General features: G+C 34.9%; 2 protein-coding genes across 2 annotated transcripts in view; one reads left to right on the top strand and one right to left on the bottom strand.

Moving 5' to 3' along the window:
- LOC139115194 (MYND-type zinc finger-containing chromatin reader ZMYND8-like) overlaps positions 1 to 4,762 on the top strand; it is a 42,795-nt gene extending 38,033 nt beyond the window's left edge. Inside the window, 1 exon segment of the mRNA XM_070677135.1 lies at positions 460 to 4,762. Coding sequence (XP_070533236.1) covers positions 460 to 873 — 414 coding nt within the window. The 3' untranslated portion in view covers positions 874 to 4,762.
- Positions 4,763 to 6,997: 2,235 nt separating this feature from the next.
- The window catches only part of LOC139115192 (sodium-coupled monocarboxylate transporter 1-like), a 33,206-nt gene continuing 23,210 nt past the window's right edge, over positions 6,998 to 16,993 (bottom strand). The window contains exons 14-15 of the mRNA XM_070677132.1: positions 15,433 to 15,560; positions 6,998 to 11,754 (exon numbers count right to left, since the gene is read on the bottom strand). Of these exons, the coding sequence (XP_070533233.1) occupies positions 11,626 to 11,754; positions 15,433 to 15,560 (257 nt within the window). The 3' untranslated portion in view covers positions 6,998 to 11,625. The remainder of the gene's footprint in view (positions 11,755 to 15,432; positions 15,561 to 16,993) is intronic.

The following is a 16,993-nucleotide window of genomic DNA, read 5'->3' as shown; positions in this document are numbered from 1 at the left end:
CTCTATTACTGGTGTTATCTGCTCCTGAATTCATCTCTCAGCACACCACCTACACTGAAAGTAAATGCCACATCCACTTTCTATAGAAACGCCACCTCCATATGGTGGTCACTTTTTCTTGGTCCCTTGGATGACCACTATATGCAGGTTTGACTGTACTTTTCACCAACTGAACGGATTGCATTAGCGTATTTATGTAAATAGTCAATAAATTTCATGATTGAAAAGTACAGCTGACCAATCATAAAGCAGAATCCTTCATAATTAGGTAGATAATATGCATGGATGAAAGCTATGTGTTTTATTGGCTGCTTAGATTGCATAACTGTAGATGTGAAGATAATGATTTGTACAATTGAAAACAAAACAAAACAAAGCTGCATACAAATCAGTGTCATTCAATGAACATGTCACAACAATCTATTGCTTTAATAAAAGTTTTGTAAAATTATATCCCAGGTGCGCACAGCTGTTAGCATTCAACAGTCACCATCTGATGGCCAAAAACCAGGTGATCCCATTCCAGTTGTGGTTACACAGCCAATGCAAGTGCAGTATGTCCGACAGCCAGTACCTGCAGCAGCGCGGCAGGTTGTGATGCAGACACAGGTTGCACCACCCATGCAGAGTTACAGCACTGTAATCGGGCCAATGAACACCCTGACGCGAGCACCGACCACAACGATCGTTCAGCAGCGTCCCATTATCCAGCAAGGGACATATCCTGTGCTCAGACCTCAGGGAGGAATCGTGGCACAGGCTCCCCAAGGGGTGCGGACACAGATTGTAGTTCCTGCACAGGTGCAAAGCGTTCCAAGTGGGACTATGCAAATCAGAAATGTGGTGAATTACACCCAATCAAGACCTGTCTAGCATGTCTGTAAAGGAGTAAGTTCAAACAGTCAAAGAACCATAGACCGTGCTCTTCTTGTAAGTTGTTTTGCAGACTGAACATCCAAGACTTGATTCCATGCCAAAACTCTGAGCTAGCCTTTAACTTTCTTATTTTTACTGGGATTTGTTCATGGTGGGCATTTTGCTAGCCTTGGAAATGCCGAAACACTCTCACAGGTTTATTAAGACAAGATGACAGTGTCCTTTATTGATAGAAATATCTCAGAATCCAGAAGACTGATGTGCTAGATTATGATTTGCCTGTACACTGCACAGTTTTTAGAACAGAAGAGAGACATTTTAACTATGACAGCAAAAGGAGCACTGAAATATTGTACTAGTAAGCTTCTAATGGATTTTTATACTCAGCGCAAATGCATGAATGAAGATTTTTCTGTGAATACAGCCAGCTAGCTGATCAGCAGTATTGATCCGTCTGTCTTTCAGTGCTCAAGAATCAGCCAGTAAACGTAACTCATCTAATGGATGGGCAATAGCTTAAACACAGGTTTTAAATTAAGATTGTATAAAGATTGGAAAAGCTATTTTCAGAGTACTTTTCCCTCAGTTGCTTGTGCTTCATATTTCTCTTGATGACTCTAAAAGTGTAGTTGGACAATACTCACTGTAGCACACAGTCAATTCTGACATGTTGTTTGTTTGGTTTTGCACTTTGTGTGATAAATATGCAACAAGCAGCAGTGTTGTAACTGACTGCTGTCATAAGTGCTGGCTAAATACAATGTTTTTTTTTGGTATTATTTTATCACTGCTAAACATGAAAATCCTGTGTATTGATAACAATGGACTTCTTGCCATTTTTTGTCTCCGGCATAGGAAAATTTGCAAATCAATATTGACAGACCAACACAACAGAGTTTTCTTGCATGTTGAAGTGGCATTATCTCATTGTAACATGTTTTAAATGTTATTTTAATAGTTACATATAAATCTCATGAAATAAAAAATATTGTATGATGTTTTCAGAGAAGTTTCCTTCCGCTTTGATAAGCCATCGTTTTTCAAGTTGTGAAGATACCAGTACAACGTTCATCACTGGCACTTGCATAATCTTAGCCAGGAAGTACAAGCATGCTGTTAACAATATGAGCATATGATGATTGGCACAGTATAGATATGTACATTGCTTCGTGTAGACTACATAGAATTACATGTATATGAATTAGTGCTGAACACAAACTTGGTGCACCTCTGCTCAGTACTGGGCGTTGATTTGAGATCTTGGATCCTAAGGGGCACATCCTGAAACCATCCTATTTTCTCAATTCCACATGATCCGCCATAATTTCAGGATCAAATATGAACTGTCAACATCACAATAAGATATGTAAGTTATGAAATGATAATTTCACTTAAACTGTCAAATGCCAATATCTCTATCTTGTTTAAACCAATAATCATTGTCATCTGAAGCAAACTTATCATTTGTTATGATGGAATTAATCCCTATGACAGGCAATTAGGGATGACAGATTCCACAAAAATCAGTGTTAGTGTTGTGTTGTGTATTCAACTGGAAAAACAAAAGAGATTGTTTGGAGTGTCCTTATGGTTGCCAAGCAACTGTCTTGACAGCTTTTTACTCATGTAAGTTTTCTGCTTTGATTGGATGAAATCACCCTGAAATATTTTGCAACAATCCTTTCATCCCTTTATGAAAGGAAAGCTGTGATTGGTTATCACAAACCTGTATTGCAACATTACAACCCTGGGTTTTAGCATTTTTATTGTTCCGTTCAGACTATGTGATGTTTAGAAGGTATTGTGTTTCAAGTTGGTGTTTGAATGCATAAATTTCTGGTGCTGTAACGCTTTGTCCGTAATAAGGCTTGAAAACTGTAACTTTTTAAAATTCTGTAAATAGTTTTCTTGATATATCTATAAAAACATTAAATAACTGATTTTCTTTGGGAACAAAGGACAATGGAGCCATTCTGGTGGCAAAATAATGTTTGCATCTGTGGGGTTTTTTTTGTGAAAAGTGTTGCTTTTTGAAGTCAACATAAACCACTGCATATTGCATAGCACTCAAACAGTCTGTGAGGGAGAAACCTGGTAACATTTCTATGGTATTGTGTAACACAATTGGAACTAATTTGGGATAATTCGATATTCATATTTTTCAAATTTCTCAAAAGTGTTTGGTGCCATATAGCTGAAAGTTGCAATATTACAAATTACTCATAAAAACAAGTGTGTAACTTAAAAAGAAAAGCAGATGAGTTTGTATTTGCATGTTAAAACAACCTTACTTCACCACCCAATTATCCCAAATTAGTTCCAATCGTGTTTATCCCTAAAGTGACTACCATTGTACACCGAGGAAACCACAGCACAGCTGCAAGAGAAACTTGATTTCATTCACTGTCCTACAGTCCTACTGTTCTATTGTCTTTCACAAAAAAAAAATAATTCTAGAGAATGCAGAATGTAGTTGATCAATAAAAGATTTGTATTTACAGCAGAAACTATGATACATATTTTATTTTAAATAAATAAAATAAATAAGTAGAGCAGAAACTGACACTGGATATCATGCAACTATCCAGTAAGAAATAAAACAGAGAGAAAAATGAAAGAGTGTTCAGATTATCTCTGTATACTTTACATACAAATCATACTCCTTCAAATACTGGTTTGATGAAATCTTAGCCGTCACAAACTATTTGATATATGGAAGCGTACGCCGATATTGATTTCAATGATGCCTTGTGCAATTTCCACAGTGCTGTTTTGCAAATCCTAGTAACCTAGGAATTCATTATTAGTAGGGTTAGGGATATACCAGGTATTACAGAACCAAAGAACCCCTGGAAAAAACTTTTTAGCTTGTGCCAAAAGGTTTTTGCCTGCTAAATTATAATAACTCACAATGAGCTGGTGTTCATAGAGGTTTTTTTCGCCTCCAACACGTCACATTCCTTGTTTTACATTTTGTGAATTTTACCAAGCACATTTAGGCTTACATTCAGTGCTTTTTGTTGTCATTTAAAATTCTGTTTACAGCGCAGTGTTGTATTCTGTCTTGTTGTGCAACTATAGTTTTACAATATGGTATGCATCACTGAAAAGTCACACAGGTTTGCACTCTTGGTGTTGTCAAAGTGTTAAATTTCAATTTCTTCAATAGTTCTTGACAATAGTTTCATTGTTGTGTTCAATTCTATACCTTGGTTTACCCTTTATAGAGTTCTTGGGGGAAAGAAAAAGAAGTTGGCGGCATGAATCACAGAGATTGTGGCAAAAATGTTGTTCATATTCCATTTTCACTGCAAAGTTTACAAGCAGCATGGCTGTTATGTATTGAAGCTGGTGGACAAACAGCACACCAAATACATAGTGTCAACCCAGCCTAAAGATCACCACATGAGGTGCACCTTACCAAGCACCATATTATGTATGTAGATTCTATAGGAAAATATTTTTGATAAACCTAGGGGAGCTCTTTACTTATAGTATAATCTCATTGGCTGTACACATGCACATGACTGCAATCACTGTAAATTCCCCCTTAAGCCAATATTGTAAGGTAAAATGTGCCTACCTGTGCACATAAAATGCATGACATACATGTATGCTGGTTGTTAAGATTTTATACCAGTTAAATCTTTGAAATATTCAGGTTTATCTCAATTATTACTTTTTAGCAAATGTTGGATTCAAAGCGTAGTTTGTGCCTTCTAAAGGAGTGCTCTATTACAATTCATTATTTTTTGTCCAAGTATGGGCTTTTGCATTTGTAACTTTCCAAATTGAAACAATGTTTCAAGTAATGTGAGAGTGATGAAATACTCCCTCACAGTTCACAGAATGCAAAATTTGAAATAAAGGGAAAATATTCATCATAATATAGTGAGTTATTTATGTGATTTATTTGCAGTGTAATTGACTTTGAGTGGGTTATTGTAGACAACTGTGCCCTCTAACTCACAAACCTTTGTGTCAATTAACCCTTTGAGTGCAAATCAATTTTTGTTGCCCTTATAAAATATACCCCAGTCAATTTTGTCAATATTTTAATAAAAGACTGTGGCCAATGAAATGTTGTGTTCGTTTGGTCCAAAATTATCAAAAAAATTACAGAAAAGTTCATACAAATTGGTGAAATATTGCACTGAAATTTTGGTGGGAAAAAATACAGCACTCGAAGGGTTAAAAAGCCTATAGTTGTAACTTTTGATTTTTTTCTATTGTGTTTTATAATCAACAATAGTTGCTTCTTCTCATCCCCAAAGCATGTTGAGATACACGCTATTCAGTTTGTCAACTCAGCCTATACACATAGATTGCTTTGTTATTGTTGACAACTGAAATGTAAACCGTCAATAACAGTACATTTTTACACATTTATAGATTGTGTGTTGACAATCCAAACAGTTCATATTTCTACATGCTCTAGGTAATAGAATAAGGTGAGGGGGTCGTCCTGTCTGTTGCTGTGTATAAGTGTATGGGACCCATACAACTGGTCTGCGTCTATGCACAACATATCCCAACATCCCTTGTGCATATTCAAAATTTTAAAATGGCAGCTGTTCCGTTACTGGTGACTGTGGCTGAAGTTGCTTCATATACACAAAGGGACACAACAAAGTTTATATGAAAATCTCTTGCAGTGATTGGAAAGCTGCAAAACTGCAGCAAATGCTGAATTCACATTTGCTGGAAACTCATCCCCAATTTCTAGGAAGAGGCAATATTTATCTACCGGTATAAGAAAGTTGTGCAGCTGCACATGGGATGACCCCGACCCTTTAAGTCTACAGTGGTTGTACCTGCAGTCCATGTAGAGAAGAAAGTTTCTTGCAGTATTGTGGAAAAATAAATCAAGTCAGTTTAAAAGGTAGTTGATCGATAGTTTCAAATAGGAATCAAGCATTTATAGTTCAAGTTTGAAGTCTCTCCAACTATTCTTTTAGTGTTTTTGAAATTGAATCTGGCACCAAACAGTATCAGAGTAAACTGTCAATTTAGTTGGGTGGTGATGGGACTTGTAGCAAGACCATCCCTTCCCAAACAGTAGCAAAAACATTGTATTTAATTAGAGAAAATATAAAAATTCACTGGACAAAACATGAGATGCCATAAGGTGTTTATTTCTTTACAAAACCTCAACCATAAGAAATTTTTTCCATATATCAGATAATGTTACTCATAACTAAATATGAATCTTTCACTGTGTTATAAAAACAAACTGAAAAGGACCTTACTGCGTAAGGGTATCAAAGTTAGAAAAATATATTTCAATGTTTAAAAAATACATATCTTGAACTTATATTGGGTTAGTGACTAGGTAATGATATGTAGATAAAAGTTTACCCTTGAAACAATATCTTTAGTAAAGCTATAGTTCTGAATATCATTGCGTCAAGGCAGGGTTCTACCCTCTCTCTTTAGTACAGCCCTACCTCCAGCAACAATCATGTAAAGCTATTAAGGTGGAGCTGCATGTTGCTAACAGTTTTTTTCAAAGCAATATTTCTCATCAAAGATGACAAGGAAACCCTCTCATAGTGTATATTTTCAAAAAGCAGAGACTCTAAAGTTTAGTATGGTAGCAGTAGTTTCCTTATAGGATGAAGTGGGTGTATATTTGGGGTAAAAATCTCAATTTTGGTATTAATGATTAAAATTAATTTAAGTCAAAAACTTGACGCCATTTTCTGAAATGTAATATTTCACTTGAAAGAAGAGTATATGTAGAAAAAAACGAATATCTTATTTTGCATTATCTATCCTCATTCTAAAATGGCAAGGGTTGAAAGACTGACACTCCAAAAAAGTGATTAAAGTCATGATTAGCAAAATTAAAATGCTCTTATTCAAAATTAAAGAAGATTATAGCCAAACAAAATAGTTGTTTTGTTATATAGTATTTAAAGAACATAATGTGAAAATTTCAGAAAATGTGTCCCAGCCAGAGTGGAGTTAAATTCTTTGGAAATTTTGAAGTTGGGAGGAAAAAGAAGCCAGGAAATTGGGTGATTTGCATACATTTGCATAAATTAACACTTCTTTATCACGCAACTTACGACTGCTTGACAAGCGAAAAGGTGAACCCAACCATTATTTAATCTTGGGTTAACAAATAAATTAAAACTGAATGAATATTTGCGAAAAAGTGATTTTTTAGCAAAATATGCTATGTTTAGTAGCGCCCCCTTAAAAAGGATTTAATCAAAATGATAAAAAATACAACAAAAGGGTATAGTGTAGTAACTGGGACCAATACAAGGGTGTGTAAATTTCTGTTAGGGATTGGAAGCACCTGGTAAAAAAGGCACACTAAAAATTTATCGGCTCATAAAAACAAAGTGCCTGAGTAGAATATGTCTTCTTGTATATAACTTAAATAACCTTTGAGGTAAAAGGCAATGATGACTCTAACTAAAGAACACCATCTAGTTCACAGTCGCTCACTTCATGAATATTGTAAACTGTCAATTTTCTCAAGTATGAGAAATTCGGAAGAGAATCTTAAATGCTCACAATCCATTGAGTTTCATTAACATTTACAGAGAATTGTAATCTTGAAGGACCTACTGGCACAAGCTTATTCCATTCATACAAAATAATCAACAACTGGAAAATCTCAAAGTTTGCATGGTGAGAAAAATTGTAACTTGCATAGTTGTGGCTCTGGTTTGATGGAGCACTTCACATGAACCCTGCACCATTAACCCTCTGAGCGCCAAAGTCAATTTTTGTCACCTTTATAAAATATACATCAGTGAAATTTTTTCAAGTTTTTGATAAAAAAACTGTAGTAATGCGATGTTCATTTGGTCCAAAATTATCAAAAAAATTTCATAAAAGTTCATAAAAATTGGCAAAATGTTGCATTTAAATTTTGATGGGAAAAATTACAGCGCTCAAAGGGTTAATGTTTCTGTGCTCAGTGGTGAACTTGGACTTCTAAACTGCAAAATGGGGGTGGAAGGATTATACCAATGGCAATTCATGAGGTAGAAATGACCCTCTTTAAAACAACCGTGATCTCTAACTCTGCCGATACATGAAATGATCAACAATACAATTTTGAGTAGTAATGCACCAGAAAGACATACATGTAAGGTATGATCTGGAAATGGTAGTGGTAAATTTGAAGTAACTTGTTCATTTGCCCAATTTTCAACATCACATTTATGATTTTTATCTTCTGTTCCCAGTTTACTAGCAGATACAAGATACTATCAAGACCTATTGAACAAAATAATTTCTGTAATGCTGGGTTTTGAAGAGGACATCCACTCACTCAGTCATTAAACTCCGAGGGATATCAACAATATTACATACAAATGTAACAAATTTGATTTATGTGCATTTAATTATTGCCCTCGCATATTATTAACTTGTTAATCTGGTACGGTATTGATCTTGCATAGTATAGCCTTGCATGTTATATTGACCAGGTAGGGTATTAATCTTGCATAGTATTGACCTTGCATATTATATTGATTTGAATAGTGTATTGATCTAGCATTGTATTGAGTGACCTGGTTGTGTATTAATATTGGATAGTATTGACCTTGCATATTATATTGACTTTGTAGGGCATTCATCTTGCATTGTATTGCTCAACCTGTTAGGTTATTAACCTTGCATTGTATTTATCGACCTGGTAGGGTATTAATCTTGCACTGTATTGCCCTTATATATTATTGCCCTGGTTAGGGTATTAATCTTGAGTAGTATTGACCTAGCATTATTATATTGACTTGGTTGGGTATTAACCTTGCATTGCATTCCATGAATAATATTGACCTTGCATGGTATTGTATAACTGAAAATATTAACACATAGTTTTCTTTATTGACCTTGCCAATTTACCATACTTGATATGGTATTTTACTTAGCATCAAGCTTGTGTAACACTTATTGACCTAGACTAGCTTGTAATTGCCCTTGTGCGTCAATGATCTTGCTTTGTGTAGACCTGGTATGATATTGATCTTGCATGCATATACTCAAAGTTGAATATTATAATTATTGACCATACCGTACTTATTTGAACTGCCATGTTACTGAAATTGTTCAATAGCAACCTTGTACAATTGAAACGTTTGTTCAAAAGTCCACATGTTATATGGTGGTACTTTAACAATCCAAATTATTTCACAACTTTATAAAAACTGCATCTCCACATTTTCTCAAATGTAATTTGATTCCACAAAATGACGATGCTATACTTTGGAATTTCAAAGGATTTAAAAATATTTTGTTCTTTGAAAAAGGGACTGTGATAAGATGGTAAAACAAAATTTGTTTTACACTGCTCCGAATTATATGTAGTGTTAGAATACATCATCACAAAAATAAAACATAGGGCCAATGTCCCTGAAGCTACTACAGACATGTATACAAAATTAAGTATTTCCCGACTGTATGAAATTATCTCACTAAGGTCATCCTAGGGACCTGTTAACCAAATATTAAAGCTGTCTGACCAGCGGTTTTGAAAAAACAAGCGACCCAACAGTCGACAGAGCTCTACTGTGTTATGTAGAGAATAACTTTTTGTGACACATGTATTGATGAAGAAGGTGGATATCTTTGATAGCTCATTTCAGGATGGCCTGACCAAAAATGGCAAAATTAGCTGCAAAAATACAAAATTGATGATTTCATCATAATTTCAATATATTAACATTAAGATAAAGCCTAGGAACCTGTATACCAAATATCAAAGCTATCACATGAGTAACTTTTGAGAAACAAATATTTTGACCAAAAACGGCAAAAATTGACCCCAAAACACAAAAATTGAAAATTTCATCAAATTTCACTATATCTTACTAAGAGAACCCCTAGGAACATGTATACCAAATATCAAAGGCATCAGACAAGTAGTTTTTGAGAAAAAAATTTTTCAACCAAAAATGGCGCAAATTGTGCCAAAAATACAAATTTGCAGATTTCATCATATATTCAATACATCATATTTACTTTATCTGTAGGAACCTGTATACCAAATATCAAAGCTGTCAGACGAGCAATTTAAAAATTTTTGACCAAAAATGACAAAAAAATTCCTTAAAAATACAGATATGCATATTTCATCACAATTTGAAGAAATCTGACTTAAATTATCCCTAGGGACCTGTATACCAAATATCAAAGCTGTCTGACCAGCGGTTATGAAGAAGAAGATTTTTACCCAAAACGCCTTTTTTGGCACTAATTTGCATATTTTCAACAATATCAAAAAATTAAACAAAGCTGTTTCTCATAATCATACTTTGCATCTACACAACAAATATCAAATCAGTAAATACTGCGGTTCTCAAGATATTTGAGTGGACGGACGCCTCACAAACGGACATACATACATACATACATACAGACTGACAACAGACGCCGGACGGATACCCATCCCAATAGCTTCTATAGACTATAGTCTATAGTAGCTAAAAATACAGTTACAATAAAAAAGCTTTTATGCAAATTGAAAATAAATTTCTCCATAAAATGCTTTTTTTCTGGAATCTACTTGAAAACAAAACCCATCAAAATTCTCATTTAATTCTTCATAATAGATTCATCATGTATTACATATCAATGAATACCATTTAAAATTCAAAAACTTTTCCAATCACCTATTGTTTACTATTACAACTTTCCAGATATGCCGTAATCTAATTTTAATCTATTTTTGTCCAATATGAAACATTTTATTTAATCTCTAAGAATAGATTTACTTGGAATTTTAATTAGTAAAGACATGAATGGAGACAACATGGCCAGATTTGGTATTCTCACCATGGCAACCAGTCCCGTGGTATCATTTGCCAATTCATAACAGACCAGAGTTCTGTGGAACACCTTTCTTTTTCAACGATGGTCAAATCTTCACTTTTTCTTTGGAGTATGTAATCGTACATGACAGCATAGCAAACTCTCAGCCTATCTTGACTACTGCATGTGGTCCATCAAGCATCATTCATCAGATGTTCTGTTCTCAGGCAAGTGTTTGTTCAAACAAACATAGCGTCAATGATACTTTGCTCACATTTGGTTCGATGTGGCACGCCAGAGTGAGTATAATTAACTAGTTTACGCCTGGGAACGTGCATGCCAAGTTTCAAAGCAATCAGACGAGCGATTTCAGAGAAAATGATTTTTTTGGCCAAAAATGGGAAAAATTGCCCAAAATATACAAATATGAAAATTTCAACACAATTTGAAGGTACTCAACTGAGGTTGCCTCCAGGAACATGCATGTAAAGTTTCAAAGCAATCAGAATATTTAATTCAGAGAAAATGACTTTTGACCAAAAATGAGAAAAATTGCCCCAAAAATACAAATATGAAAATTTCATCACAATTTTAATAAATCTGACAGAAAACAACACAAGGATAAAGAGTATCACGTTTCAAAGCAATCCAACAAGTACTTTGGGGGAAAATGATTTTTTGACCAAACATGTGAAAAATTGCTGACATGTTCATTTGGACAAATTCACATCTCCAATCCAGGGCGCACCTGTACACCAAATACTAAGATGGTAGGTAGTGCAGTTTGGGAGATTTTGATGCGGACCTACATACATCCTCCACACATACTAACATACATGCATACGTACATACATACATACAGACATACAGATGCTGCCGATCTACCATATAAGCTCTTTTTGGTACATATACCTATACCAGATGTGAGCTAAAACACCTCCACTTGAAGAGAAACCCTAAGCATCACATCGTTGGCTATAAGTTTGCATCATACACAGGGGCCTCCTTCTTGCTTTGCTTTTGGTCAGCATCTTTCTCACCAGTCTGGGAAGTACTGTTCATCAGTTCAATTTTGACCTCTTCAGCTGCGGCATCTTTCTCCTCCTAAAAAGGTATTAAGAACAGTCATTCCAACTCCGATATAGGCACCACACACACACATTATATATATATATATATATATATATATATATATATATATATATATATATATATATATATATATATATATATATATATATATATATATATATATATATATATATATATATATATATATATATATATCGAAGTATACAGATGTCCTCGAGGGAAATTACAGTGCTAAATGCAAAAAGCAGATTTATATATATATATATATATATATATATATATATATATATTATATATATATATATATATATATATATATATATATATTATATATATATATATATATATATATCGAAGTATACAGATGTCCTCGAGGGAAATTACAGTGCTAAATGCAAAAGCAGAGCGATATATATATATATATATATATATATATATATATATATATATAAACCGTACTCTCTGTGCCCAAGTTCAGAGGTTGCCATAAAGCCATTATGGTGATAACCGGGAGGGCACATTGTATACATTTTGTGTATATATATATATATATATATATATATATATATATATATATATATATATATATATATATATATATATATATATATATATATATATATATATATATATATATATATATATATATATATATATATCATATACCCATGCCCATCATCCTAGTGATGTTCACTGTAAAATATCAGCCATCATCCTAGTGACGTTCACTGTAAAATATCAGCCATGAACGGTAAACGTCGAGATATGCATTTTCCTGAACTATATTAGTAGTTTGTTGGTAAATAACGTAAACAAACAAAATGGCTGCCACTCTCCGCCTGCGAAGCAATGTTGCTGACGTAAAAAATTGAAGGGCTTTGAGGAACACGGGTATTTCTGGTTGCCAAATGCGGAAATAATGTGTTAAGTCTTGTAATGTTTTCCCATGGTTTTCCTGTTAAAGATCTCGTATTTTTGGCCAAGCTCTAGCAAACATTCTGCCGTTTGCATGGCGCCGGCACTGTGCACGGTCTACCCCCGAATGTAGGAAGTGAGCGCGTGGCGTGACAGCAATGTCGCGCGCGCAACGACTGTTGACATGACAATTCTCCGGGTAAACAAACAAAATGGTGGTCCCCTCCGCGCAAGCTCTGTGTCGTACGATGATCGAGTGCATTTGAAATCAGGATAGACTTAAAGCTGAGGAAAGTTTTTGATCGGTTACACCTGTGTAATCCTCCTGTATGACGATTTTTGTATCCCGGTATCTTTTTTCTTGGGGTTATTGAGATATGGAGGACTTGCAGCGATGTCGCGCGTGATGTTTACTTCGCCGTATACTTTATGAATAAAGCCTGTTCACAGAAATATTCCGATATTTATGCGCACAGCGTAATAAAGAAAAGCCTTAAAATTTAAGGTTTTTCGTACTATTAGTAAAATTATGGGCATGGGTATATGATAAATCGGTTATTACCCAATATCGCCTGTTCCTTGTGTCGTATCAGCATCCCTGTCATATGTGCTGCGTCAGACACTCGACTTCATCTCATGTCTGACACAGCACAAAGGACACTCATGCTGATACGACACAGGAACAGACGATATTGGGTAATAACCTCTAATTATATATATATATATATATATATATATATATATATATATATATATATATATATATATATATATATCGAAGTATACAGATGTCCTCGTGGGAAATTACAGTGCTCAATGCAAAAGCAGAGCGTTATAAATAAATAAATAAACAGATTACTTACTTCAAGTACAAAGTAATGAAATCTATTACTTAAGTTTCATGCATCTTGCAATCCTTAGATAGAATCACTCTATCTGAGGATTGCAAGATGCATGAAACTTAAGTAATTGATTTCATTACTTTGTACTTGAAGTAATGTTTATATATATATATATATATATATATATTTATCACATGAACTGGCCCGTATCTCCACCTGTGTGACGTACACCAGCACAGATAAGAAATCCATATTACCGCTGTTGTACGTCATCAACCGGAACTTTTTTCCTGCAATGGTACCGTTCGTACGTGCACATCGCGACACAGACCGTTTTGTCGTGATCGATGCCATGCTCTCATGGCATTTTGACAAAAAGGTGACCCGATAAATCCAGATACGGAAACATAGAAGGCATGCCCAACGAAATTTCGAGTCGCTAAAGCTTTACTATTCCCAAGAATCGAATGAGGATACCGTCGATCGTTTGGCTCAGTAACGTCACGGCTCCAGTCGCAAGGCTCATCAATGTGGATATCGTCGTGTACCTGGCGATCGCCAAGCGACGTCGTACCTGGCGATCCCGGTTGGCGATAAACCCGAAAGATACACCTCAACGAAAGTTCAACTTAATAAATGAATACTATATGAACTTCGGGAAAGGGACATAGAAGGCACAAATATCGACGAACAACTATAAATTTCCTTCATCACACAAATACTATTCTGTTGTTTCTCGATCGGAATCAAGCCTAAGCTGTCGAACTGTAGCGTAAACTCTGCAGCGCAGCGCTGTAGAATCCGATGCATTTCGAAAGTTTACTCGGACAACACTCACAACAGAACAGAGTTCCCGTCAAGTAACAAAATTGGGAAGTACCTACGGGCGATATATGTGTCACAGCAAATATCAAAGTCCGTATGACGAAAACATTGACGACTGAGATGGCCACCGGCGGAGACCGGTGACGGCAGTGCCCACTATACATACAAGCGTACACTGTGTGTCATCGATCTGAAACTTTCGGGCTCGCCAAGGCCGTAAACTTGTGATATTTTAAAAGCCACAGCATCTGTAAGAATGATAACTACTGTTTCTATCGTGCCGTTGCATTCGCTTTATAAATATAATTCTAAATATTCTAAATAACTCAAAATACTATCGTTATCCGTCGCCAGCGCGGTGAAAGCTATGTCCGCCGATGGCAGACTTGCCTTGGCATCGCTCCAGCGCGAGACAATGATTGACACGCGCATGTGACCGAATCCGTATGTCTGATTGGTGGAGATACATTCCATGTATCAAATTTTTAGCTTCATGGGATTTATGAATGAAGGTATACCTGTAAACATTTGCACATCTCCTGGGTGACGGACTGCTTTACTCATTAAATGTAAGTAATCCGCGTAAATAAAACACAAAATCGCGATAAAAATCATGCAATTTGTTACAATAATTTTGATCCATCCACATCAAAGAAAAATAAGAAGACTGTTCATGTGATAAATATATAATCCCATGGAATTTTTCTCTGTTTGACGTCATCGTATACTCGTGTTTTTCACGGAGCCGCACAACTTCTCGCCTTCGGCTCGAAGTTGTACGGCTCCGCGAAAAACACTCGTATACGATGACGTCAAACAGAGAAAAATACCATGGGATTATATATATATATATATATATATATATATATATATATATATATATATATATATATATATATATATATATATATATATATATATATATATATATATATATATATATATATATATATATATATATATATGGAGAGAGAGAGAGAGAGAAATAAATCATATCTGGAGATTTAACAAAAGCCTTCATATCTCTTTCCACACACTATACACTAGTACCAAATAAATGGTAGGCATAAAGAACATGTCTAATTGCCATTACAAAACAATTCGTTACCTCGATAATTTCATGGTGTCTAACCCCACAGTAGAGGGCTCTCCTCCATCTCTTTGGAAGAAAACAGCAACACTTGTCAGCAAGTGGAGCTATCACTCTGGGGTCAAGTTCCTCTGGCTTTTCAGCTCCTGAAAAGAAAAACCCTTGACAACTATAAGATTTCCATAATTTGGAAAAAGTGTTGATTTTGGGAGTATTACAGTGACACTGAAGAGCATAGGATGAGCAAATATGGTACCATTTATGACTATCACTGGGAGAACATCTTCATGATCTGTTTCTTTGAAAGCTCCCCTCATCCCCCACCACCAGGTGATGCTGATGACTATCATTTGAATAAAACAGTGTCCGTCACTCTTCAATGAATGAATATACCAGGTACACATTACAGCAAACACAAGAATACCTTGACTGGTTAAATGTCTGAACAACTATGAAATGGCCATTCATATAGCCAGATTGAAAGTCATTTGACTTTACCCTACACAGCATATTTGCTCAAAAATCACGTTTTTTGCAAATATTCATTCAATTTTAATTAATTTGTTAACCCAAGATTAAAATGTTGGTGGGGTTCACCTTTTTGCTTGTCAAGCAGTCATAAGTTTCATAATAAAGAGGTGTTAATTTATGCAAATGTATGCAAGTCACCCGATTTCCTTGCTTCTTTTTCCTCCCAACTTCAAAATTTCCAAAGAATTTAACTCCACGCTGGCTGGGTCACATTTTCTGAAATTTTCACATTATGTTCTTTAAATACTATATAACAAAACAAAGGCTATCTTGCTTGGCAATAATCTTCTTTAATTTTGAATAAGAACATTTTAATTTTGCTAATCATGACTTTAATCACTTTTTTAGAGTGTCAAAGTTCAACCCTTGCCATTTTAGAATGAGGATAGATAATGCAAAATAAGATATTCGTTTTTTTCTACATATACTCTTCTTTCAAGTTTAATATTACATTTCAGAAAATAGTATCAAGTTTTTGACTTAAATTAACTGTTATCATTAATAGCAAAATTGAGGTTTTTTACCCCAAATATACACCCACTTCATCTTTCGAGTAAACTACTGCTACCATACTAAACTTTAGAGTCTCTGCTTTTTGAAAATATATAGTATGAGTGGGTTTCCTTGTCATCTTTGATGAGAAATATTGTTTTGAAAAAAACAGTGTTGGCAACATGCAGCTCCACCTTAACAGTTTATTTCACTGATAATGCAGTTCCAGCAAATACAAGAAAACCAGGGATCCGTTGCTTTTTTTTCAGACATTCATACTGTTGACCAATCATACACTGATCATCACCACTACTACCTGTGCTATGATTCACCTAAAACACACCATTACCATTCATCTATGAAAACATCAACAGTGTACCATTTACATAACAGGTTTGTAAATTGAGATGAACATCACAACACATTTCAGTCTTTGGTCATTTGGAACTAATTCATCTATGCTATTTATGCACTCACTAAAACACTGAGAAACGCAGATCAGCAGTAAAAACTGCTGACCATAGACCCCTGGCATTCAGGTATTCATGGGAGCTGC

Source organism: Ptychodera flava, chromosome 17 (genome assembly GCF_041260155.1).
Source record: "Ptychodera flava strain L36383 chromosome 17, AS_Pfla_20210202, whole genome shotgun sequence".
Taxonomy (NCBI): domain Eukaryota; kingdom Metazoa; phylum Hemichordata; class Enteropneusta; family Ptychoderidae; genus Ptychodera; species Ptychodera flava.
Note: the sequence above shows the minus strand (reverse complement) of the source record. Positions and strands in the feature narration are given on the sequence as shown.